General features: G+C 36.8%; 1 protein-coding gene across 1 annotated transcript in view; it reads right to left on the bottom strand.

Annotated features, from left to right (window-relative positions):
* Window positions 1-245: 245 nt before the first annotated feature.
* The window catches only part of LOC5564239 (cysteinyl leukotriene receptor 1), a 73027-nt gene continuing 51245 nt past the window's right edge, over window positions 246-22027 (bottom strand). The window contains exons 5-7 of the mRNA XM_021842636.1: window positions 1627-1736; window positions 1463-1542; window positions 246-815 (exon numbers count right to left, since the gene is read on the bottom strand). Coding sequence (XP_021698328.1) covers window positions 703-815; window positions 1463-1542; window positions 1627-1736 — 303 coding nt within the window. The 3' untranslated portion in view covers window positions 246-702. The remainder of the gene's footprint in view (window positions 816-1462; window positions 1543-1626; window positions 1737-22027) is intronic.

Here is a 22027-nt window from a genome sequence, read left to right on the forward strand (position 1 = left end):
AGAGCTCGTGAGCTCAAGAAGAAATACCTTATATCATCACAGAGCGTATAGCCACACGTTTCAATGCTCTGAGTAAACTAAACATTCTCAAAAATTCACCAAACAAGGACTGCGTTGCCTCAAATGCATAACAAATCAATTTAGGTAATATTACATAAATGAAATAACGTAAATGGAACTTACGTAAAAAGAGGATTGGGTGAACGTATTATGTTACTTGTAAGCAAAGAAGTTAGGGGTAAGAATTATAATTTAATAAAAATATAACTAAGTAAAGAGATTTATGCAACCTACCCAATCACAGTTTTATATTGAACTTGAAATATTGGCGAAATTACACATTCTGCGAGACACTGATTGGAAAATGCTGATCATGATTATCGGATTGGAATTTTTACACTTAATCAGCAATCCCTTTGCAATGGTACTTCGAAAAAATGTTCACTTACATGTTCGTCTAACTTATTATATTATGGCTTATTACAACTTGATATTTGATGGTATCTTGAAATCAGTCGAATTAATCGGAATCACATATCCTTCAAATAAAAATGTTTCTTGTAAACGATATATTTATACAACGGCACCAATTTACCGCGCTCATCGGGTGACGACAGTAGATAACTGGACGTACCAGTCATACAACGTAAGTACCACCGAAGAATGGAAACGAATCCAATTTCACGTCCGTTCTCATTTCGTTCACTTTACAAAGTTGGAAATTTGATAGTCGGTCAGATCTCGCCACGAATTGTCCGCGTCGTTGTTGGTGGTTGTATTTCGTCGCATCTTGGAACCGCTACGGAGGATGAACTCTGCGAACGAAATCGAATAGAAGTAAACGGGAAACGAAATATAGTTGAGCAAACCATCATCATACTACGTAATTAATAGGGACCATCTCGTTGAACATTGTGTTAACTCGTGACAGTACTTCTCAGTAAAGTTGTGCATATTGAGTTGGCAAGAGAAATTATTCCTTAGTGAAAGGGTAGGAAAAGGAGATCTGATTTTCTGCTACCAGTAGGCGAATTACGGCGCGTATTTTCTTCGAAGAAAAGACAATTTTCTTGCTGGAGCGTAATGGAAGAAAATTTCTTCTCTTCGAAGAAATTGTTCGCCGGAATTCACCTACAGATTAGATCACGACGTATGCATTTATAAAAATGTTGTTCAATTATGGAGACATTTAATGAAAAACGAATTATCACAAAATGATGCACGCGCCAGTAGGAAACTTCCCAGTAGAGGAAGCACCGAGCCAATTATGCAGATGAATGTTTGGCTTTTGACTTTTAACCTTGCACGGTTCATTGTTAAATACAAATTCCAAAGAAAAAATACTATACTTTCATGACCGATTATGAAAAATATTTTGGTTGGAATTTTTCAATATAGAAGATTAAAAAAAGTGAAAAGAATTTAAAACACAAACACAAAGGGAAACCGTCATGTAATTCACCTGAAATTTGGGTCCCGGATGCCTGCTCCTGGTTTATTTGTCTCATGCTGTGCTTACGGAACATCCCAAACACCGCCTTCCTGTAAATAACAGCAAAAAAGAGATAGTCCATAAATCAAGCTCCGGGAAATCATCCAACATCATAGGGTTGCCCGTTGACGTACCTGAAGTTCTGCCCACTGACGCAGTACAGGATGAAGTTAATGCCGAAATTTGTCATGAAGAACAGATGACAGCAGTTTTGCACCAGCAACACGATATGGGCATGTTCGGTCTGTGAACGGGAAAAAAAGAAATAAAATACAATGCCGTGTCATTTTGTTTTGTGTATGGAAAAAAAGTTATGCTTCATTGAGCTAAGCGCCTGAGGTGTACTAACTCAAGCCGTAACCAGGAATCAGAAAGCTAGCTCACCCGAAATGGATAAGCTGCCCAAGTCAGTCAGTGTCTTGCCTTTTACTTCCAGTGCCAATAGGAGTAAAACCGAATTCAAAATTCTTAAGCTCGGTATAAATTACGAGAAGGTTTGAGCTGAACCATATACAACCGAAAACATCTGCGTTTTGAGGTTTGCCAGTGGCAAACAGGTTCATAATAGGGGAACAGGTGGTGAAATGAAAAGCTGTTGAAGTGTAACCCAGTTCGACAAAAAAAGTCGATCTGAGTGCAAAGAGACCGGACATCCCGGGCTTGAAAATATAAAAATAAACAAAAATAATGGAGTTTTTAGAATTTTCGTGTCTGCCCCAGGTCATTTTTAAAATATACTTGAACATTTAGCATGTTGTATTTAAAAATCTAATCTAATCAATAACCCGAAACAGTGTTTTATTATCAGGACAGCAGAATTCATGTGCCATGTCATGTTTTAAACTTGAAATTCAATATGAAGAGTTGTATTAAGATTTGCATGGACCCCCCCCCTTTTGAACCCTCCCCATTTTTAAAGTACTGCAAATGATGGAATATTTGATATAAACGGTAGAAATAAGCGATGTTAGTGATTCTACAATCTACCAGCAATCTCTCCAGAAATATCGTGGCTTATGAAAAACCCCTTTACTATACCATGGGACCGTCCATAAATTGCGTGTTCATTTCAGAAGGGGGTCTGTAAAAAGGTTCAAACTTCCAAAAATATAACCACATGGTTCATGGAGGACCCCTTGCAGATTATTTTGTGTCATGTTTACTATGATGACTGATAATACTTCATTTTAGTCCCAAAAAATGCCTTTTAATTGTTATTGGACTTTTAAGCATTTTCACAAATATCTTAAATTTACATTTTCAAAACAAATTTATTTTTTGTTCACGAAGATATACAATTCATTGAGATATCAGTAGAGTTTATTTGCAGCTACACTATCTTCTGCATTATTTTTTGTACATCACGTTTTTATACTTTTGCTAGAATTTTGGATTGAGAAAAATAAAATGGAATATATGGTATTATATGGAATATATGGTTTCATGATACTTTTTATTAACCTTTTTCCTACATGTATTGAAGAACGAAATATTTTGGTTTAAATTGGTGATTGTCTTTTATGTTCTTCTGGATATTTTTGTCGAACTAATCCCAAACAATATGTTCCCATTGCATTGACGTTATTTTTCCTTTAAACCGTTGTTCGATGTCCTTGAAATCTAAATCTACTCGCTCACCCTGCTCGTCCGAAAAACTTCCAAGGTTTGAAGGAAATCTTACAAGATGACAAATCAAAGAATGCATTTTCATTGTAACATTAATGTCAATTTTTTATAGCTAGCCATCATGTTACTTATAAGTTCTTTGTAGTTGTTTGCTCTATGGTTCAACAGAAAACCAACACAAACAAGTTCGAAATTTTGGTAAGCAGATTTTTAATCAATTGTTAATATGTTATCAAAATCGATTTACCCCGTTTGGCATAAAGTCATTTGGCATAAAATCGTTTGGCATAATGGTCGTTTGGCATAATGGCCGTTTGGAATAATGGTCGTTTGGCATAATGGCCGTTTGGCATAATGATTGAGTTAGAATGAATATCAGCATTTTCGAAGCTTTTACCGAGAACAGTACCACTGAGCCCATAGCAAAAATAACATAAAGTATCGTTGAGTTGTTGCGATATACATATTTGAAAATAGTAAATTGGCAAAGAAAGTTCGCAGTTATTAATAAAAGGAACGCACATATTTTGCACAGATCAAGCTCTGTCCTAGTTTGCACGTAACACTTGATGAAAATTACTTGGAGAAGAAGGAAAAATTTATTTGCAAAATATTAAAAGCTCTTATCCAAAGATCTTTTATTGCAGCATAATGCAAAAATAGCCTAAATACGAGAGCAGATTATTTTTCGTTTAAAATGTGAAAGGCTCTAACACTACATATCTTCTCACAACATAACTCAAATGAACAACACAATGTTGAAAGAAAATATATGTAGCAAAACTTAACGATTCAATATAAATTTTAATTTTGAAAGTGTACATTAAAAACACTGTCTATTATCGAAAGGAGGGAAAATTTGTGATTGAAATAATATTTTTCCAGCATATGTTGAAAGGAGATCTTGTGTTTGCAAAAAAATATGTTGAATATTTACAGGTTCTAAAGTAATTATTATTCTAACAGCACATCTTGCAAGAATCGCGAAATATATAAATGGTAAACATTTAGCTTGACTTAATAATATTATTTAAAACAGTATATATATAAAGAACAGCCTATTTTTAGAAGAAGGCAAAATTTATGATTAAATCAATAGAAGATTGGACGCCAAAAACTATTGCGGCATAGTAAAACGAAAAGACATCAAAAATTGCGTTCAGAATCATAGCTCTTGTCCTACTTTTCCCCAAATGTCGGTTCCCCGAATGTCAGTTCCTAAAATGACTCGTTTCCCTGAAAAGTGATGCAGTTTAAATAGGTGCTATAATAGTCTTTAGTGGCTGGAAGGTGAACGAGCAAGAACGATAAGCAATCAAAAGAAGCTGGTATTCTGTCATTCTTGGCTATACACATGTTGGCAAAACTATTGAGGACGGTAAAACTCGAAAGAATCGCCAATTAAATAAAGAAGGGTGCATATCAGATGGCCAGTTCGCTCACCACCCTGAAATGTGTAAAGTTATGACAAGTATGAGTGCCACAAACTTTTCGGGGAGATGGACTTTGTTGAAGCGGGATATTCGGAGAAATGCTATTCGGAATACTGGCGTTCGGAGTAATGACATTCGGGGAACCGACATTACGGGAAAAGTAGCAGAACCCATCAAAGTAACTGCAGTAATCGATTTCTCTTTTCGCTGATAACTTGAGCAGATCAATGCTATCAATTGCCGCCATTTTGTCAGTTGGGAACAACAAAATACAGTACTGACCCGATTTTATCAGCCCCCGATTTTGTCTGCCCCCGATTTTGTCTACCCCCGATTTTGTCAGCTTTTTGACCCGATTTTGTCAGCCTATTTAAAATTTGTCAAAAAATTGTTATCGTCATGTTTTACCACGTTTACACTCAAATTGATGATGATGTTTGATGTCATGCACGCATGGGCGTAGCCACAGGGGGCAATGACAATGCCTTTAATTAAGTGCTAAAAATCGATATTACCAATATAAGGGAGGGGGGAGCTCCTGATAAAAAAAAACTGGCTACGCCCATGTCCATCGCCCTCTTAAAAGTCTATGTCACCATGTAACACATAAAAAATTGAAAAACAGGAACAAAATAAAATGACCCGATTTTGTCAGGTTCCCCATTTTGTCAGCCCAAAATTCATCGAGGGGCTGACAAAATCGGGTCCTTACTGTATCTAAAAAATAAAAAAAATCTTGAAAGAACAGCCTATGTATAAAAGAAGGGGAAATTTGTTTCAATTTGTTTTCAATGTTTGAAAGAAGGGTAAATTAGTGCTAAATATATCAAAATCTTCAGGCGAAAAATTATTCCAAGAGAAGATTTTAATATTTTAATATTTGAAAGAAGGGTAATTTCTGCATAAATTATAAAATATTATTGACAATAACTTTCCTCTTATGCTTTAGTTTATTCAAGAGCATATGTTTGTAGAATAAAGTGACATTTTGCATCAATTATTGTCAATTATTGACTCCAAAACAAGCCCGAATCTCATCTTAAGAAATTCTTGGTTTCAGACTCATTATGCCAAACGACCATTATGCCAAACGACCATTATGCCAAACGACCGTTATGCCAAACGACTTTATGCAAAATGACCATTATGCCAAACGACTTAATGCCAAACGGCTTTATGCCAAACGACTTTATGCCAAATGACCTACCACCATCAAAATCAGTGCTTTTGAATATATTTCGAATTTCAGGCGCATCTCAACTTTCTAGTGACTTAATTTTGGGAAAAGATCCTTCAGATGCTCCGTCACTTTAGAATTTTGGCATTCAGGATAATGGGGTAGAATCGCAAACACAATGATTAATTTTAGACAAATCTTTGATTTGTAAATCCCTTCTAAAGTACTGCTTGTACCAGTGAAGTTTATTTGCATGTGTCTTGGAATGTTAAAACCTACAAATGTTACACAAAATACTTCTAACCAAATCACATTTTGTGTTATCCATTTTCACCTTGCATTGATATTTCACTTTGTTTTTCACTTGAATGAAGAAACATATAATATTTCAATACAGTACCAGAATAACGGCCTAAAATGAGATTTATTCACCTAACAGTTTATTTGATAAATTAAAATCATTTAATGCACATCTGTTTCTTTATATAGAATTGAAATTATATCCGCTTAACTTCAAACCCATTTTACTGGGAATGTATAAGTTTTCACATTAGCCCTAATTCTGACTCTGTATTGAATTTCAAGCGTTTGCAACTGTGTGTCTGCTTAAATTAGCGTACATCTTTTTACGCCATTCTAGATTGTTTTTCCCGAAACGACTATTTGTATACTAACATTGAATTGTCTTGGACAACCACTTCCCAGTGGAACCCGAAGATGTTGGCTCGTTTTTTCCTATGGGGTAGTATTGTGGTGCCAGAAGCCTGTTTTTATAAATTGATCTTGCCTGTAAATCGTTGGCCAGGAGGCACAAGTATTGTTTGTTTTCCAATTAATCAATGTGAAATGTACCGATTTCCAATAGCTTCAATTTCAGCAATGTTTATCCTTCAATATTCAACACCCAGAAAAAAGCAGTTTACGGGCACCATATCGATAGGATATTCATAAGATTATCAAACATTATCATACAAGCATAGGATTAATTAAAAATTAGTTCATGGTCCGTTGATCTGTCAGGGAAGATTCATAAACCACATGGACTTTTTTTTGGAAATCAAGATCCCTCTCCGGCGACAAGTTAGATTGTGAGAACTTTCGAGCGATCACCATTCTAAATGCGGCCTACAAAATATTATCCCAGATTATCTTCCGTCGTCTGTCACCCGTAGTAAACTAGTTCGTGGGAAGTTATCAAGCCGGCTTCGTTGACGGCCGATCGACAACGGACCAGATCTTTACTGTACGGCAAATCCTCTTAAAATGTCGTGAATACCAGGTCCCAACGCATCACCTTTTCATCGATTTCAAGGCGGCATACGACAGTATCGACCGCGTAGAGCTATGGAAAATCATGGACGAGAACAGCTTTCCCGGGAAACTCACGAGACTGATAAGAGCGACGATGGAAGGTGTGCAAAATTGTGTGAAGGTTCATGTTGCAAGAATGCCGGACAGCAACCCTGCAAAGATGGTATTCGCTTCGGATCCGGTTGGTACAAGAAGGCGTGGAGCGCAGCGAGCTAGGTGGGCGGATCAAGTGCGTATCTTATTTGGCGAGCGTGGGGCAGAACCGAGGATGGAGAGATGCGGCCACGAACCGAGTATTGTGGCGTGAAATTGTTGATTCAGTGTTATCTGTGTAGATGTTAACTAAATAAATGAAATGAATCCCTCTCCCCCGTCGCACATAGGTCCAGATTTTCAGATAGCTGGCAAAAGCCCTATTTCCAAACATAGTTTTTAGTTGAAAAGCAATGTTAAACATTCATATACTATATCAAATAGTTAAGAATACATACGAGAATTTAAAAAATAATAATATATTTCTACATGTTCAGACGTTAAATAGCTGCACATGTCCAAAAACCTTAATTTTTGCTTATAAACTCAACCATTTTCACCAAAACCTGTGCAAATTTGGGTTTCAGTATATTTTTTTTCTGCTTGATAACTCATTCTCATATGGATTCAGCATCCTCGGATGAAAATTTATATACAAGTTTCATTAATGTTAATTACCCAGACAACCAGAAATCGCATGGAAGTTCACGTTATAACTCGTTTATTCATACAAATTTCATCAAACCCGCAAAACACCGTGGATAAACTCGTCAGATTGATTAGTTTCCTCGCACAAAACACTTCTTTTCTGAGTTCATTTGTACATTTTGTTTCGTCTCGTACACTCGTACAAAGTAAATCGAATCAATCCGTAGCAGCTGTCAAATCAACATTTGTTATCATATGTTAAGTCGGATAAGATCACAGGTTAGTGCGGTAGAAAATTTATACACTCGCATTGTATGTTATTATTCATCACATAATATATGCACGCATATCGCCTCCACTTTTGTACGTAGAAGGCCTTTTCGCGACATCTTATAAGTGAAATTTTGCACATATAAAGCCTCCAGGTGATTTCGTTATACGTACATTTTGGTTGTCTGGGTACTTATTACTTTTTGTTGAAGGTACTTCAAATAAATGAAGAAGAGCTTCCTAATACCGTACGAATCGCTCCCCGCTACTCCCTGCGGAGATATCTTGCTCAAACACGCGTTTAGGACTGAGGAATCGATTAAAGAAGATTCTTCTTGCCTAAGTTTGCCTAAACAGTAGTTGTTTGAAATAGTAGAGAGCTGAAAAGTGTATGAATAACAGCATTTTTGTTAGAATTTTGCTCTATGAGAACAACAAATTGTGAATATGCCCAAAATAGAGTCTTCAACCCTAAACCATGTTTCACAACACTTGTAATAACTAAAAATAGTGAAATATTGAGAATGTGCAATTTCTGCCATGATTCTATTAAACTGGACCAATGTGCGTCGTGGCCTTTTGTCCATACACAAATTTAAAAAAGTCACGTGGTTTATGAAGAGACCCTTGATCTAAAATTCGATATTGCAAACAAGAAACAAAACAACCTGCAAGGGGTCCTCCATAAACCACGTGATTATATTTTTGGTAGTTTTCATCCCCCTTCTCCTTGAGGTCAACTTCAATTTTTTTTTTACAGGAACCGTAACCTTTGAACAGACCCCCCCCCCACTAAAATGAACACGCAATTTATGGACGGTTCCATAGTATAGTAAAGGGGTTGTTCATAAGCCACGATATTTCTGGAGAGAATCACTAAAATCGCTTATTTCATCCATTTATATTAGATATTCCATCATTTGCAATACTTTAAAAATGGGGAGGGTTCAAAAGGGGGGGGGGGTGGTGGAGTCCATGCAAATTCTAATACCATGCCCACACAGTTACGGATCACCCACAGTTACGGATCACTTTGGCATATAACATCGGATAACACGCTCAAAACATAAACGTTGACGTTAAACATATTTTTCCCATGATATACTATTTGTCTTCTACCATTTGTAATGTTAAGCACAACATTCAACCACTAAATAACGGTGTATTTTACAAATGTTTAGTTGGTATCACACGGCTATCACTGCATGATCGTTTACTGTAAGAGGTGCCGTCAGCATTCATAAGCTCCCACAGGTGGTAAAATTCAAATGTTATATCATAAAGCATGCTCGTTTGCTTCGATTGAGTATGAATTCATCTTTGGAAAACATTTTTCTTGATTGTTGATTCTAAATACCGAATATTAGCACTTCTAACTAGTGATCCATAATATGGACCAGGATATCTCGCGTAACAATTCAAAAGGGCCAATCCTCAGATCGTTGACTCTGAGAAAATTCGATTTGAATATTATTCACCACATTTTCAATTCCTATTTTTCAGTATTCAAATCAATCAATGTGATTTCTTGCTAGTTGAGTGACGATTTACTAAGTGACTACACGCTAATAATCAATTTTATTCTGAAAACTGACAAAAATGTGGAAAATATGATGAGTTTAAATGCTTGGTCCATTTTCGATTTTCATCAAGGCATGGGCCTTTTTAATTGGCCAAAATAGAATTTTATTAGCGTGCTTGGCCCAAGGGTAGGCCTTTTCGGTTTTCAATGAATGAGCAAGAGAGAGTCATTGGCCTCTCACCATGCTAAGGCCAATGACAGTTTGCGAAATTTTCCGATTGTAGGCCCTCTTGATGGAGCGAGAACCAATCATTGGCCTTTTCGAGCGGGGACCAATGAATGATTGGAAAAAAGCGGTTTTTGGCCGTTTTGAAAACCGAGTTTATAACGGTAAGTTTTATGATTATGTTGACAATGTTTGCATAGTTTGTGGGTGCTGGAAGATGCTATCGAATGGTATCAAAACCCGATATGTTTACAATTTGATCATTGGCCCTTTAGAATTGTTACGCGAGAAATGATTGTTTACCACGGTTATGGATCACTTCCAAAGAATGTAGATTTCTGCCATTTACTTATAAGTTCTGCCATTTACTTATAAGTTTCTCTATTTGAGATTCTGCTCAGAGGATTCGAACATTCATTAAAGAGATATAAATGCTGGAAGTTCCAAATTCTCCAAGTCCGCAGCTACAAAGCAAAGCCATGCTAAAGGTGTCTGGGTTCGATTCTCGGTCGGTCCAGGATCTTTTCGTAATGGAAATTTCCTTGACTTTCCTGGGCATAGAGTATCATTGAACCTCTCACGATAGGCAGCGCCCATTTATTACGTAACGCTAAAATGAGCAATTTTTGGACTCCCTCCCCCCGTCCGTAACGCTTTTTATATGAGAATTTTTAATTTTTGTATGAGCCGTAACGCTTAAGCCAACTCTCCCCTCCCCCTAGAGCGTTACGTAATTTGAGGGCGCCGCCATAAACGAATGCGGAAATGGCAACTTAGGCAAAGAAAGCTCTCAGTTAATAACTGTTCTACGCTGGGTAGTCGGCTCTTTTCCAGAAGGGACGTTAATGCCAATAAGGCTGATACAAATATTAATTTTCTTTTATGTCATCCCCCCTTCAAAAATCCGAAAATTTTGAAAGGGAGAAAAAAAAAGTTTCATCATTTTTTGACATCAGTTAGATATTTTCAATTCAAACAAGCAAAATAATTATCCAGAGGACGTTTGAAAAAAGTTCAACAATTATCGTTGAAAATAAATATTCGAAAATATAACTCTTTTTTCATATTTATTTTTTGTTCCTTATTTATTTTTATCCCTCCCCTCGTACCTTCCAAGTTGTCTCGGATATAAAAGAAATTTAATATTTGTATCAGCCTAAGAAGAAGAATAAATGATCTCACCAGAAATTGCTTTCTTTATTTCTGCTGGGATATTTCCAACATTTCTCTAGAAATTTATCCATGAATACATACATACATACATACAAGGGCACCGTAATTTCTGGTAAGATTGATCGTTTTTCATGGTTTTTCTGATCTGTTCTTTATAATGTTGTCAATGCCAAACAACTGAATGCAGGAAAACAAAAACAACGGCAAGCCTCATTAGCTCATGTAACGAAATTTTCTAACAAATGTGATTTTAGTGCTGAAAATTAACTTTAAAATAAAAAATCGGAAGATAACATTTCGGGGTGAAATTGATCACTTATCAAAGCGATTATTGTTAGTTTTTAAAACCACTCTGTAGTGTAGAGTCCTACCTTTCTTGTAGAAGACTATCTTGCAAATGTTGGTAATGTAGTAAATTATATTGTTATTCAATAGATTTGTAGACAATGAACATTGTACTGTGTAAACTTCCGCTAGCTTTAGTATATAAGGCGGGAGCACCCCGATGGGGCTCTCTTTTGTATCCCGACCGTAGACTAATAAAGAAGTCTAAGTGAACCCCGTGCGTTTGTGAGTATAGTCCGAACATATCAGTTTTGGCGACGAAGTGGATTAATCGGTCGTGTGATAAGTCACGTGTGTCGTGCAAGAAACAATGACGAGTGAAAATAAATCGAACCCGTTCCAGGGGTCTAGTGTACAGAAAGTGGCGATGTTAGGCCGGATGGATCCGTTTATTCCTGGCGAAGATTTCGAGGTGTATATGAAAAGATTAAAAATGTACTTCATTGCTAACGGTATTCCGGATAGTTTGAAAGCGGCAGTTTTAATAACTGTGATGGGTAACGAAACGTTCCAAATACTAGATTCGTTGTTTAGTCCAGAAGATCCGTGCGAGAAAACATTCGATCAAATTGTCGATAAATTGAAGAATCAGTTCAAACCGATGGTGATAGTAGCAGCTGAAAGATACAAGTTGTATACGCGAAAACAAAAAGTGAATGAACCGATCGCGGAATATGTCGTGGCTCTAAAGCATCTCGCTCAGTCGTGTAACTTTGGTACATTTCTTGCCGATGCTCTCCGTGATGCGTTCATAATCGGTATTCAGAACCAAAAAATTCGAAGACGGCTACTCTCTGAAGAACTTGATTTTGACAAAGCATACAAAATAGCATCTAGTATGGAGTTAGCTAATGTCGAAGAAACGAAGCTTAATGTTGATAATGGACTGAACCACGTGGTGTACAGAAAGAAAAATGTTACTAGTGAAAGTGTGAAACGTAGTGGCGGTATAACAAAGCAAACAATAGATCAACAGAAAGTGAAGCATTGTACTCGATGCGGAAGATCTAACCATGTGAACAACAAATGTCCAGCTGCTAACGTGATGTGCTATAAGTGCCGTTTGAGAGGTCACTTTGCGAACCAGTGCAGAACGCGAAATGTCCATTCGCTTCATGAAAATGACGGAGATGGGAGTGATGATGAAATCGTAGACGTCATCAGTTGGGTCGCAGAAGGTAATGATCCGTTGCACGTTCCAGTTCACGTAGAAGGTAAGGAGGTTATTATGGAGATTGATAGCGGAGCGTGTAAGTCAATTATTAGTGAGGATGAGTACCGAGAAAAGTTTAATCATATCAAGTTAAAACAAGGATCGAAGTCATTTCAAGTTATTACAGGGCAAAAATTTAGGCCATTAGGAGTGGGAGAATTCAGAGTCAGTTTGCCGAATACGAAAAACATGATCAAGTTAGAGATGAGTGTTGTGCAGTCTGAGTTCAAGTTCAAGCCACTTTTAGGCCGGTCTTGGTTAAATGCGTTGTACCCTGGGTGGAAAAGCAGATTAGTTACACGTGAGAACAATGATCTACATCTGATTGACAATGTTATGAATGAGGCAGTGAAAACGGACACAGAAGAAATGAATAGCAACTTCCTCAAAGTTTTACGAGATACTTATCCCCAAGCTTTTAGCGAAGACAGTAGTGTGCCGATAAAGGAATTTGAGGTAGATATTATTATGAAAGAACACACTCCGGTCTTCCACAAGGCGTACGAACTGCCTTTTAAAATGCGGGAATCTGTGGAAGAAGAATTGAATAGAATGGTAGATGGTGGAATTTTGAAGCCCGTGAAACACTGTAGGTATGCAAGCCCAATAGTAGCAGTCCCCAAATCAGATGGTAAATCGATTCGAATTTGCGTAGATTGTAAACGAACCATTAACCCTTTTGTTCAAACTGAACATTATCCACTTCCCCGAATCGATGATATTTTAGCGAGTTTTCCAGGGTGTAAAGTGTTTTGTGTCCTTGACCTGAAAGGCGCATACCAGCAGCTAGCTTTATCCGAAGAATCAAAAAAATATTTAACTATCAACACCCATAAAGGTCTGTTTCAATTTCAGAGGCTGTGTTACGGAGTAAGTAGTGCTCCTTCAATTTTTCAACAAGTCATAGATCAGATTTTAAGAGGATTGAAATTCGTAAAATCCTACATTGATGATACGTTGATAGGTGGTAAAAATTACGCAGATTGCTTGAATAATTTAAAACTGGTTTTGGAACGTCTAAACATGTACAACGTACATGTGAACATAGCGAAATGTAGTTTTTTTTCTGCCCCAAGTTGATTATCTCGGACACACTCTAAGCGAAAAAGGCATAAGTCCCAATAATGACAAAATCAAAGCAATTGTACATGCTCCTAGCCCGACAAACAACTCTCAACTGCTATCCTATTTAGGACTACTGAATTATTATTCACGATTTCTTCCAAACATTAGCAGTTTATTGAGGCCACTGTACGACCTACTGAAAAAGAATGCCTCTTTTCGGTGGACTGAAGTACATCAAAAAGCGTTTGAAGATAGCAAACAACTTTTGCTGTCGAATAGTTTGTTGGAAATGTATGATCCAAATAAAAAGTTGATCGTTTCTTGTGATGCTTCTCCATATGGAGTAGGAGCAATTTTGTCTCATGAAATTAACGGAGAACTCAAACCAGTAATTTTTGCTTCTAGCACATTATCCCCCGCGGAACAAAATTATTCACAGTTGCATAGAGAAGCACTAGCAATAATGTTCGCGATTAATCGTTTTCATAAGTATATTTACGGATACCAATTTGAGTTACACACAGACCATGAACCCCTACAAGCTATTTTAAATCCCAAGAAATGTAAAAATGCGATTGCAGTTGCGAGATTACAAAGGTGGGCAGTCCAATTATCTATGTATAATTATGTGGTTAAATATAAATCCTCCATGAAAATGCGACACGTGGATGCGTTATCAAGATTGCCATTGATGGACGAAACGAAGGTAGATTTTGTTAAATCATTAAATATCTCAGAAGAAGTACCTATCGATTTAGAAATGATCCGTGAATGTTCCAAAACAGATCCATTGATAATTAAATTGATAAAATTGTGTCAATCGGGATGGACGAAAATGAATCATGCCGATCCGGAGTTGAAGTATTATCAAAAGCTTCAACATTGTTTATCAGTAGAGGATGGTTGTTTGGTTTATCGAGATCGATTAGTGATTCCTGATCAAGTTAAAACAAATATTTTGCGTTTGTTACACGAAGGCCACATTGGAATAGTTCGTACAAAAATGCTGGCTAGGCAATATGTTTGGTGGAGAAATATCGATAGCGATATTGAAGAGTTCATCAATGAATGTTCGGTTTGCCAACAAACTCAGAAAAAAACACCTTCTGTTACTGTGCCTTGGCCTAAGCCATCGGCCGCTTTAGAACGAGTGCATGTAGATCTGTTCTATTTTGGAAAATTCACATTTTTCATTATTGTTGACGCTTTTAGTCGTTGGATAGAAGTTTTTCGTCTGAATACATCTAATGCAAAAACGATTATAGATTATTTCAGAAAATTCATTGTAACGTTTGGGTTGCCAAAAGAAATTGTGTCGGACAATGGGCCACCGTTCAATGCCTATCAGTTTATTGATTTTTGCAACCGACAAGGCATAAAAGTCACGAAATCACCTCCGTACCATCCCGAATCGAACGGATTAGCCGAACGTGGAGTTCAGACTGTTAAAAATACGTTAAAAAAGTGTTTACTTGATCTCAGATATCGTACATTAACAATAGACGAGCAGATAGACAACTTTTTGTTCAAATACAGAAATACTCCTAACGCTGTCTCTGGATTCTCTCCTTCTGAAGTAATGTTCAAATTTAAGCCTAAGACACTAATTGATAAATTGTCTATTAAACAGTAGTGTAACCCAAAAACTGATTATAAAACGAATAATGAATATGTATCAAAAGAAAATATTAAATCGTTTAAGAAAGGAGAAAAGATAATGTATATGAACCATTTTAAATCTTTTTGTAAATGGATTCCCGGTAGAAATATAGACAAACTCTCAAGAACGTTGTACCGAATTGAAATTAATGATAATGTAAGAATAGTTCATGTTTCATCCATACGAAAATCTAAACTCAGCGATAAATATCACCCCAATGTTTCTACTAGCTCTCAAGTTGAAACTCGATTACCGCAGGTTATCATAAAGAAGAAAATCATTAAGAAAAACCAAAACATGCAATCAAAATGGTCAGATTTTTCGAAGCTTAGACGATCGCAAAGAAAAAGAAAACCTCCGGTTTTTTATAAGTGTTAGGAAAACTAAAAGGGGAGAAGTGTAGTGTAGAGTCCTACCTTTCTTGTAGAAGACTATCTTGCAAATGTTGGTAATGTAGTAAATTATATTGTTATTCAATAGATTTGTAGACAATGAACATTGTACTGTGTAAACTTCCGCTAGCTTTAGTATATAAGGCGGGAGCACCCCGATGGGGCTCTCTTTTGTATCCCGACCGTAGACTAATAAAGAAGTCTAAGTGAACCCCGTGCGTTTGTGAGTATAGTCCGAACATATCACACTCTACTTACTTGATTTGGGCTCCATGAATCCAAATATACTTGTCAAATTCTTAACAATACAATATTTACGGATACAATATACAATTAAATTTCAAGAATACTGCGCAAAACGCATGAAAGTAGAAAATTTCTAAAGGATGTTCAAACTATCTAATAGAAATTCTATATTTTGTATTAACAAGATGAGCGTTTGAAGGTATATTATAAGAATCCTCACAAACAATCTCTTTCATACCCTTGCTTACTATTGCTTAGAGCAACGATGGACGGTGTACAAAACTGCGTGAAGATCTTGGGCGAACACTCCAGATCGTTCGAGTCTCGGTGGGGACTACGACAGTGTCGACTCGTGATTTTCACGAGATCCGGACAAGTTGTTTGCTCCGCGGAAGACATGAATATTATTGGGAGAAAATTTGAAACGCCTCAAACGCGAAGCAACAAGAGTCGGGCTAATGGTGAATGCGTCGAAAACAAGGTACATGCAGGTTGGCGGAACTGAGCGCGACAGGGCCCGCATAGGAAGCTGTGTCACGATAGACAGGGATACCTTCGAGATGGTGGACGAGTTCGTCTACCTCGGATCCTTATTGACGGCTGACAACAATGTTAGTTGGGAAATACGGAGGCGCATCATCGGCGGAACTCGTGCCTACTATGGGCTCCAGAAGAAACTGCGATCAAGAAAGATTCACCCCCGCACCAAATGCACGATGTACAAAACGCTCATAAGACCGGTAGTCCTCTACGGGCATTAGACGAGGACTATGCTCGAGGAGGAACTGCAAGCTCTTGAGGTTTTCGAACGTCGAGTGCTAATGACGATCTTCGGCGGCGTGCAGAAAGACGGCGTGTGGTGGCGAAGGATGAACCACGAACTCGCCCAACTCTACGCAAAACTAATATCCTGAATGTAGCTAAAGCTGGAAAGATACGCTGGGCAAGGCATGTTGCAAGAATGCCGGACAACAACCCTGTAAAGATGGTGTTCGCTACGAATCCGGTCGGCACAAGAAGGCGTGGGATGCAGCGAGTTAGGTGGATTGACCAGGTGCATCAATTAGAAGGAAGCACTCAGATATTAATTTGCCAGCTCCCAGAACAGGACTGAAAAGTACAACACCGTTTTTGAAGTGGAGAAAAGTAGCACTCTTCATAATTGTTTTAACGTTGAAAAAATAAGTTTGTTATGTTTTTTATTCTTTTGGTAAAGCAGACTTATATGCAACGGAATTGGACAAATCTCTATAACATATTGATATATGAATGAATTAAACAAATATTCGTATTATTGTCGTCCTAATGTTGGTTTTTTATTGTTGAACAAAATATATTGTTAGAAAAAATTGACGTTCTAAATGTATTGAAAACCAGTCTGATACAGATATGTTGAATATTTTAACATTCATACTGCGTTCTTGGAGCAATTCTAAAACTTGTCGGATGGGGGTACAGTGGTCAACGATGAGATAAAATGAACACTTCTTAGAACTCTGCTATCAATAACATGTTTTGCAATTTGTAGACGCCTTGCACTCGCAAAAGAAGAACTAACTAGTGAAACTGAACAGAGGAACAATTTGCAACTGCTAATAATGTCAGGGGCCAAATTCCAGGAACCACCATTGGGAGGCAGATTTCTTTACCAAGAACTGTTAGTTTTCAAAGAACTAGTATGATTAATGAAGGGAGCAGGAACTATTACAGCATCTAATGGCTCAACGACATCTTTGAACGTAATCTGACCTTGTCTCAATAAAATTGTGTTTCTGTCAACTACGTTAATTTACTCTACATAATATTTTTTGAGAAAATGGTAATGCATGTAGTCAATTCAAAATCACTCTCATTATCGCTTATGTTACTGGAGTTCTATAGAAATCAGTGACTGAACACTAAAATTCCAACGGAAAATCATCGGATAATGCACCTATTTCTAGTGATATGTTCTTCTTCTTCTTCTTTCTGGCATTACGTCCCACGCTATGCCTGAACCAGACCATTATAAAAATCGAATGTACATCGGATTTTTTCTCGCTAGAGTTTAGTATTTGGGTTCTATTTTCATAATCGGAAAGTTTTAAAATATTCCATCGGTGAAATTTTGATTTTTTCCACTTTTTAGCCATTTTTCATACAAAACTCCATGAAAATCACGTTTTCGACGCATTTCAGCCCATACAAAAAGTATGGAAAAATTTTCACCGATAGAATATTTTAAAACCTTCCGATTACGAAAATATAGACCAAATACTGATCTCTAGCGAGAAAAAATCCGATGTACATTCGATTTTTATAATCGTCTGGTTCAGACATAGCGTGCGTCCCTACTGGGACAAAGCCTGCTTCTCAGCTTAGTGTTCTTATGAGCACTTCCACAGTTATTAACTGAGAGCTTACTGTGCCAATGACCATTTTTGCATGCGTATATCGTGTGGCAGGTACGAAGATACTCTATGCCCTGGGAAGTCGAGAAAATTTCCAACCCGAAAAGATCCTCGACCGGTGGGATTCGAACCCACGACCCTCAGCATGGTCATGCTGAAAAGCTGCGCGTTTACCGCTACGGCTATCAGGGCCCCTATCGTTTCTAGTGATATGTATCACTCTGATTTTAAATTTTTTAACTGAACAATTGAAAATAATTTTATCTTTCAAAAATAACATTGAGGGCATTCAAGTCAAATGTAACAAATAGCATACAATGGGATGAAGTTGATCACTTTTGTGCAATTCTATTCTATTATTCCTAGTAGGATCCATGTATTATCATCCAAATATTTTTAAAACCTGTACTGGTTGAATGTTTATCGAAGTATACAAACGTAATTTCGATGAAATGTTATCATAATAATAAAAATATATTTTAGAAACCAAAAAGTAGAGTTTTTGATTCCGGCGTGAAGTTGATCAATTACTGCAATAGGTTTCGCAATATAAAGCGATATGCTAATCAAAAGATTTGGGGTCACTGAATCTGAATCAAGTCTCAAAAATCTTACAACTTTTTGATAAATCGGTCAATCGGTCAAGTTCTGAATTACAGAGTACACCACATTAAACGCCTAAAAATATGCAATTTTCCTTTGAATTAGCAACTCGCTCACAAAAAGAACGTGTTTTTTTTTATTTGCAAATGAAATTTTATCGTCAATGCAAATTCAAAACTAAGTTCAAAGAATATACCTGGAATGTATGTAACAGTTTATTTAAATGTTTTTATACAGCCTTGGTAATAGTCGATTGATTGGAGAAGAACCCTTCAACAGTTCATCAAACATTTCATAAAAAATCTGTTTTTACATGGTATAATTATCTTGCATGTAAACACGAACTTCATAACATCAAGAGCAGATATCAGGTAATGTGACATCACGAAAATTGTGATAATTTAAATCGGATCATAGCTCTCTTGACAGTTTAAACATGCAGGTACGGGAATGATCAACTTTTCCGCACTGATCAACTACACCCCGAATTACGGTACATAAAATGTCTTTATTTATTTATTAACAGAAAATCGAAACTTTCACTTAAAAACAAGCTTTTGATCTTCAAAAAAAATGTTCAGGCCAACCATGTTGTATACTGTACTAGCTGTTGTTGTAATATCCGGAAGAAGGCTTTGCAATTTTGAGAATGATTCTGCAGCTTCCTTCCTGGTATAGCACTATTGAACTACATTGAATATCATGTGTTGAAACATTGGAAATAATGTAGAATAAAATTGTTAATAATTATAGACAAGAATCTCTAGAATCTTCTATTGCCACGATAAATGCGTAATTTTTTTGGGATAAGTTAGTAAATTGCAAGTTTTTTTTTTCTCTTGTAAGCAGGTGTATTCAACACACCTGTACAAATTTTGAACTGCTGCTGCAAGTGAATTTTGATATGTTCTTAACAATATGTTAGTAAAATCTTGATTTAGTTTTACAAAATTAGAATGATAGTGTTGCCTAACACAGAACACCTAGATATAAGAAATGAATGTAATTTTTAAAATGATACTAATAGAGGTATTAGAAAAAGCATAACCAGTAAGACTATTTTATAAGTCTGAAAGCAGAAAACCACAAAAACACACATTTTTCGCGGTTACGATTATAATACAAAAGGAGATGCTTGATAACCTTCAAATAATGATGATTTCAATTGTTTTACCCACCCCCATTCATCGTCATCGTAAAACGCAAATGTTAAGATGCCTCATTTGCAGCCCAAACTTCCAATTTTGTGAGAATACCTTTTTTTTTCCTTGCCACAAAGACAAGCCCCGTGTCAGGTCTAATCTTATTACGGTAAATATGAAAGCTATTCAAGGGAAGCTTGACGGAAAAATGACTCAATCTTGCGGCAAATATGCAAAGCATTTGTGATATCTTCACCTGTTTAGAGGGTTTCTTTAGCCGAAGTGCCTGTAGCTTTTCCTAGCTCACCTCTCTTGACAGAAGTCCACACCGCGGCGGATCAAAGAGAAGCGAAACACTTCATTTTACTCGGGGAAATTACCCGCTATTATTTGCGCTGGTGGGCAATATTTTACTGCTGTAAACAGGCAGTCGTGCAACTGATGCACTAAGGGGTGCTTGGCGTATCTAGCTGGCCAATAGTTCAAAATTCCAGAATTTGAAATATTGTTCTATTGTTCGATTGCGGAACAATGTTATATTGTGGAGTTTAATTATATTGGTGAATAATGTCAAAGTTTTTCCCTATTCAAATCTTTGTTAGCGCTGAATCACTTCTAGGTTTAGCTACGGAAAAGTGCCTAAACGTGAGTAACATTAAAAGATTATCAATCCAAATTTAGTGTTTCTTTGGTGTGATTAAACTCTTTGTTGAGAAACTGGCAACCCCGCCGGGGCGAACAACAGCGAAAGTTGATGACGAATCGATAGAACGACGAATCATACGTCTGAAAATGTAAGTTAGCCAGTCTTATACTACAAAGAAATTTACTCACGAAAAATATAACCCTTCTAGCTTGAAGCAATATGCTACTCAAGATTCAGTGGCTTTTTTTTTGGATCCCCAACAATTTCTTCAAGAATTGCTTAACACGTTACCATCCACTTCTTTACTCCAATGCGAAGGATGCAACGACTTCCAGTGTACCGGCATCACTTGATCACCATTTCTACAACAGAGACATTCCATCTTTGTTGTTCCGCGTAATTCCCGTCGTTTTGTACAGTGAACCAAAGAAGATCACTGCATACCGTTTTGATTCGTATTACGGACAGCTTCAAATTCCGGACACTGCACTTCGTATGGGAAACATTTCATACGAAATGTTTCAATTTTTGCCGTTCAAAAGTTCTCTCTTTCGAGGCTCGTTTTAGTCAACATTTTCCATCGATATCTGTGAAAATTTATAATGCTCAGCTGCCATAGATGCCTTTTTAGTGGTTTGCCGATCTCAATTAATGATTTCATTGATTTGACATTTCTATCTATGATTTTCATGAGCAGTCCGGATTACGAATAAAAGTGTCCGGAATATGAGGCAAAAGTAAGGAAGCGTCCGGAATAAGAATCATGAAAAGTCCACACATTTCTATTTATTTAAATTTATTCATGTTGCGGAATCAAAATCTTCACCAACAAATTGAAAGTTAATTGTTTTGAAGGCTCGATAACGCAGAGGAATCATACAGAATGATTCATTTTATATGCTTTTTGATAAGTTATACTTCACTGAGGTCTTAAATATCCGTAATATGAATCGAAATGGTACGCCTTCTTCGATGAAGGTTTCAATATTTCGATGATCGAGTGGAGATTGCGTGACGACACTCAAAGTGACGAGCTAGGGTGCCGGTACCAATGGTTGTAATGTACCAGTAGATTGGGCTATGCAATAAAACGTACATTTTTCGATAAAAACTATATGTGTTATTTTTGGTGGATATATCAACTCTAGTTTAGTCGATTTGCCAAATTTCAGCTTTTCATTCTATCAAAAAGTCATATAAATAATTAGGTTTACGCAAAAACTCGCTCCCTTGCACCAATAGTTGCCGTCATGTTCCAGTAGTGGATCAACGGATGGAAGCAGTTTTCAAAATGGATGTATAAAAATGAAGAAAGTCCCAGAGATGATCTTTATCCTTCATTCGATAGATGTTAGTTAATGTTCTGAGAGAAAAATGTTAAACCTATGTGAAAATTTACTATTTAGTTTGAAAT

Source organism: Aedes aegypti, chromosome 2 (genome assembly GCF_002204515.2).
Source record: "Aedes aegypti strain LVP_AGWG chromosome 2, AaegL5.0 Primary Assembly, whole genome shotgun sequence".
Lineage (NCBI taxonomy): Eukaryota > Metazoa > Arthropoda > Insecta > Diptera > Culicidae > Aedes > Aedes aegypti.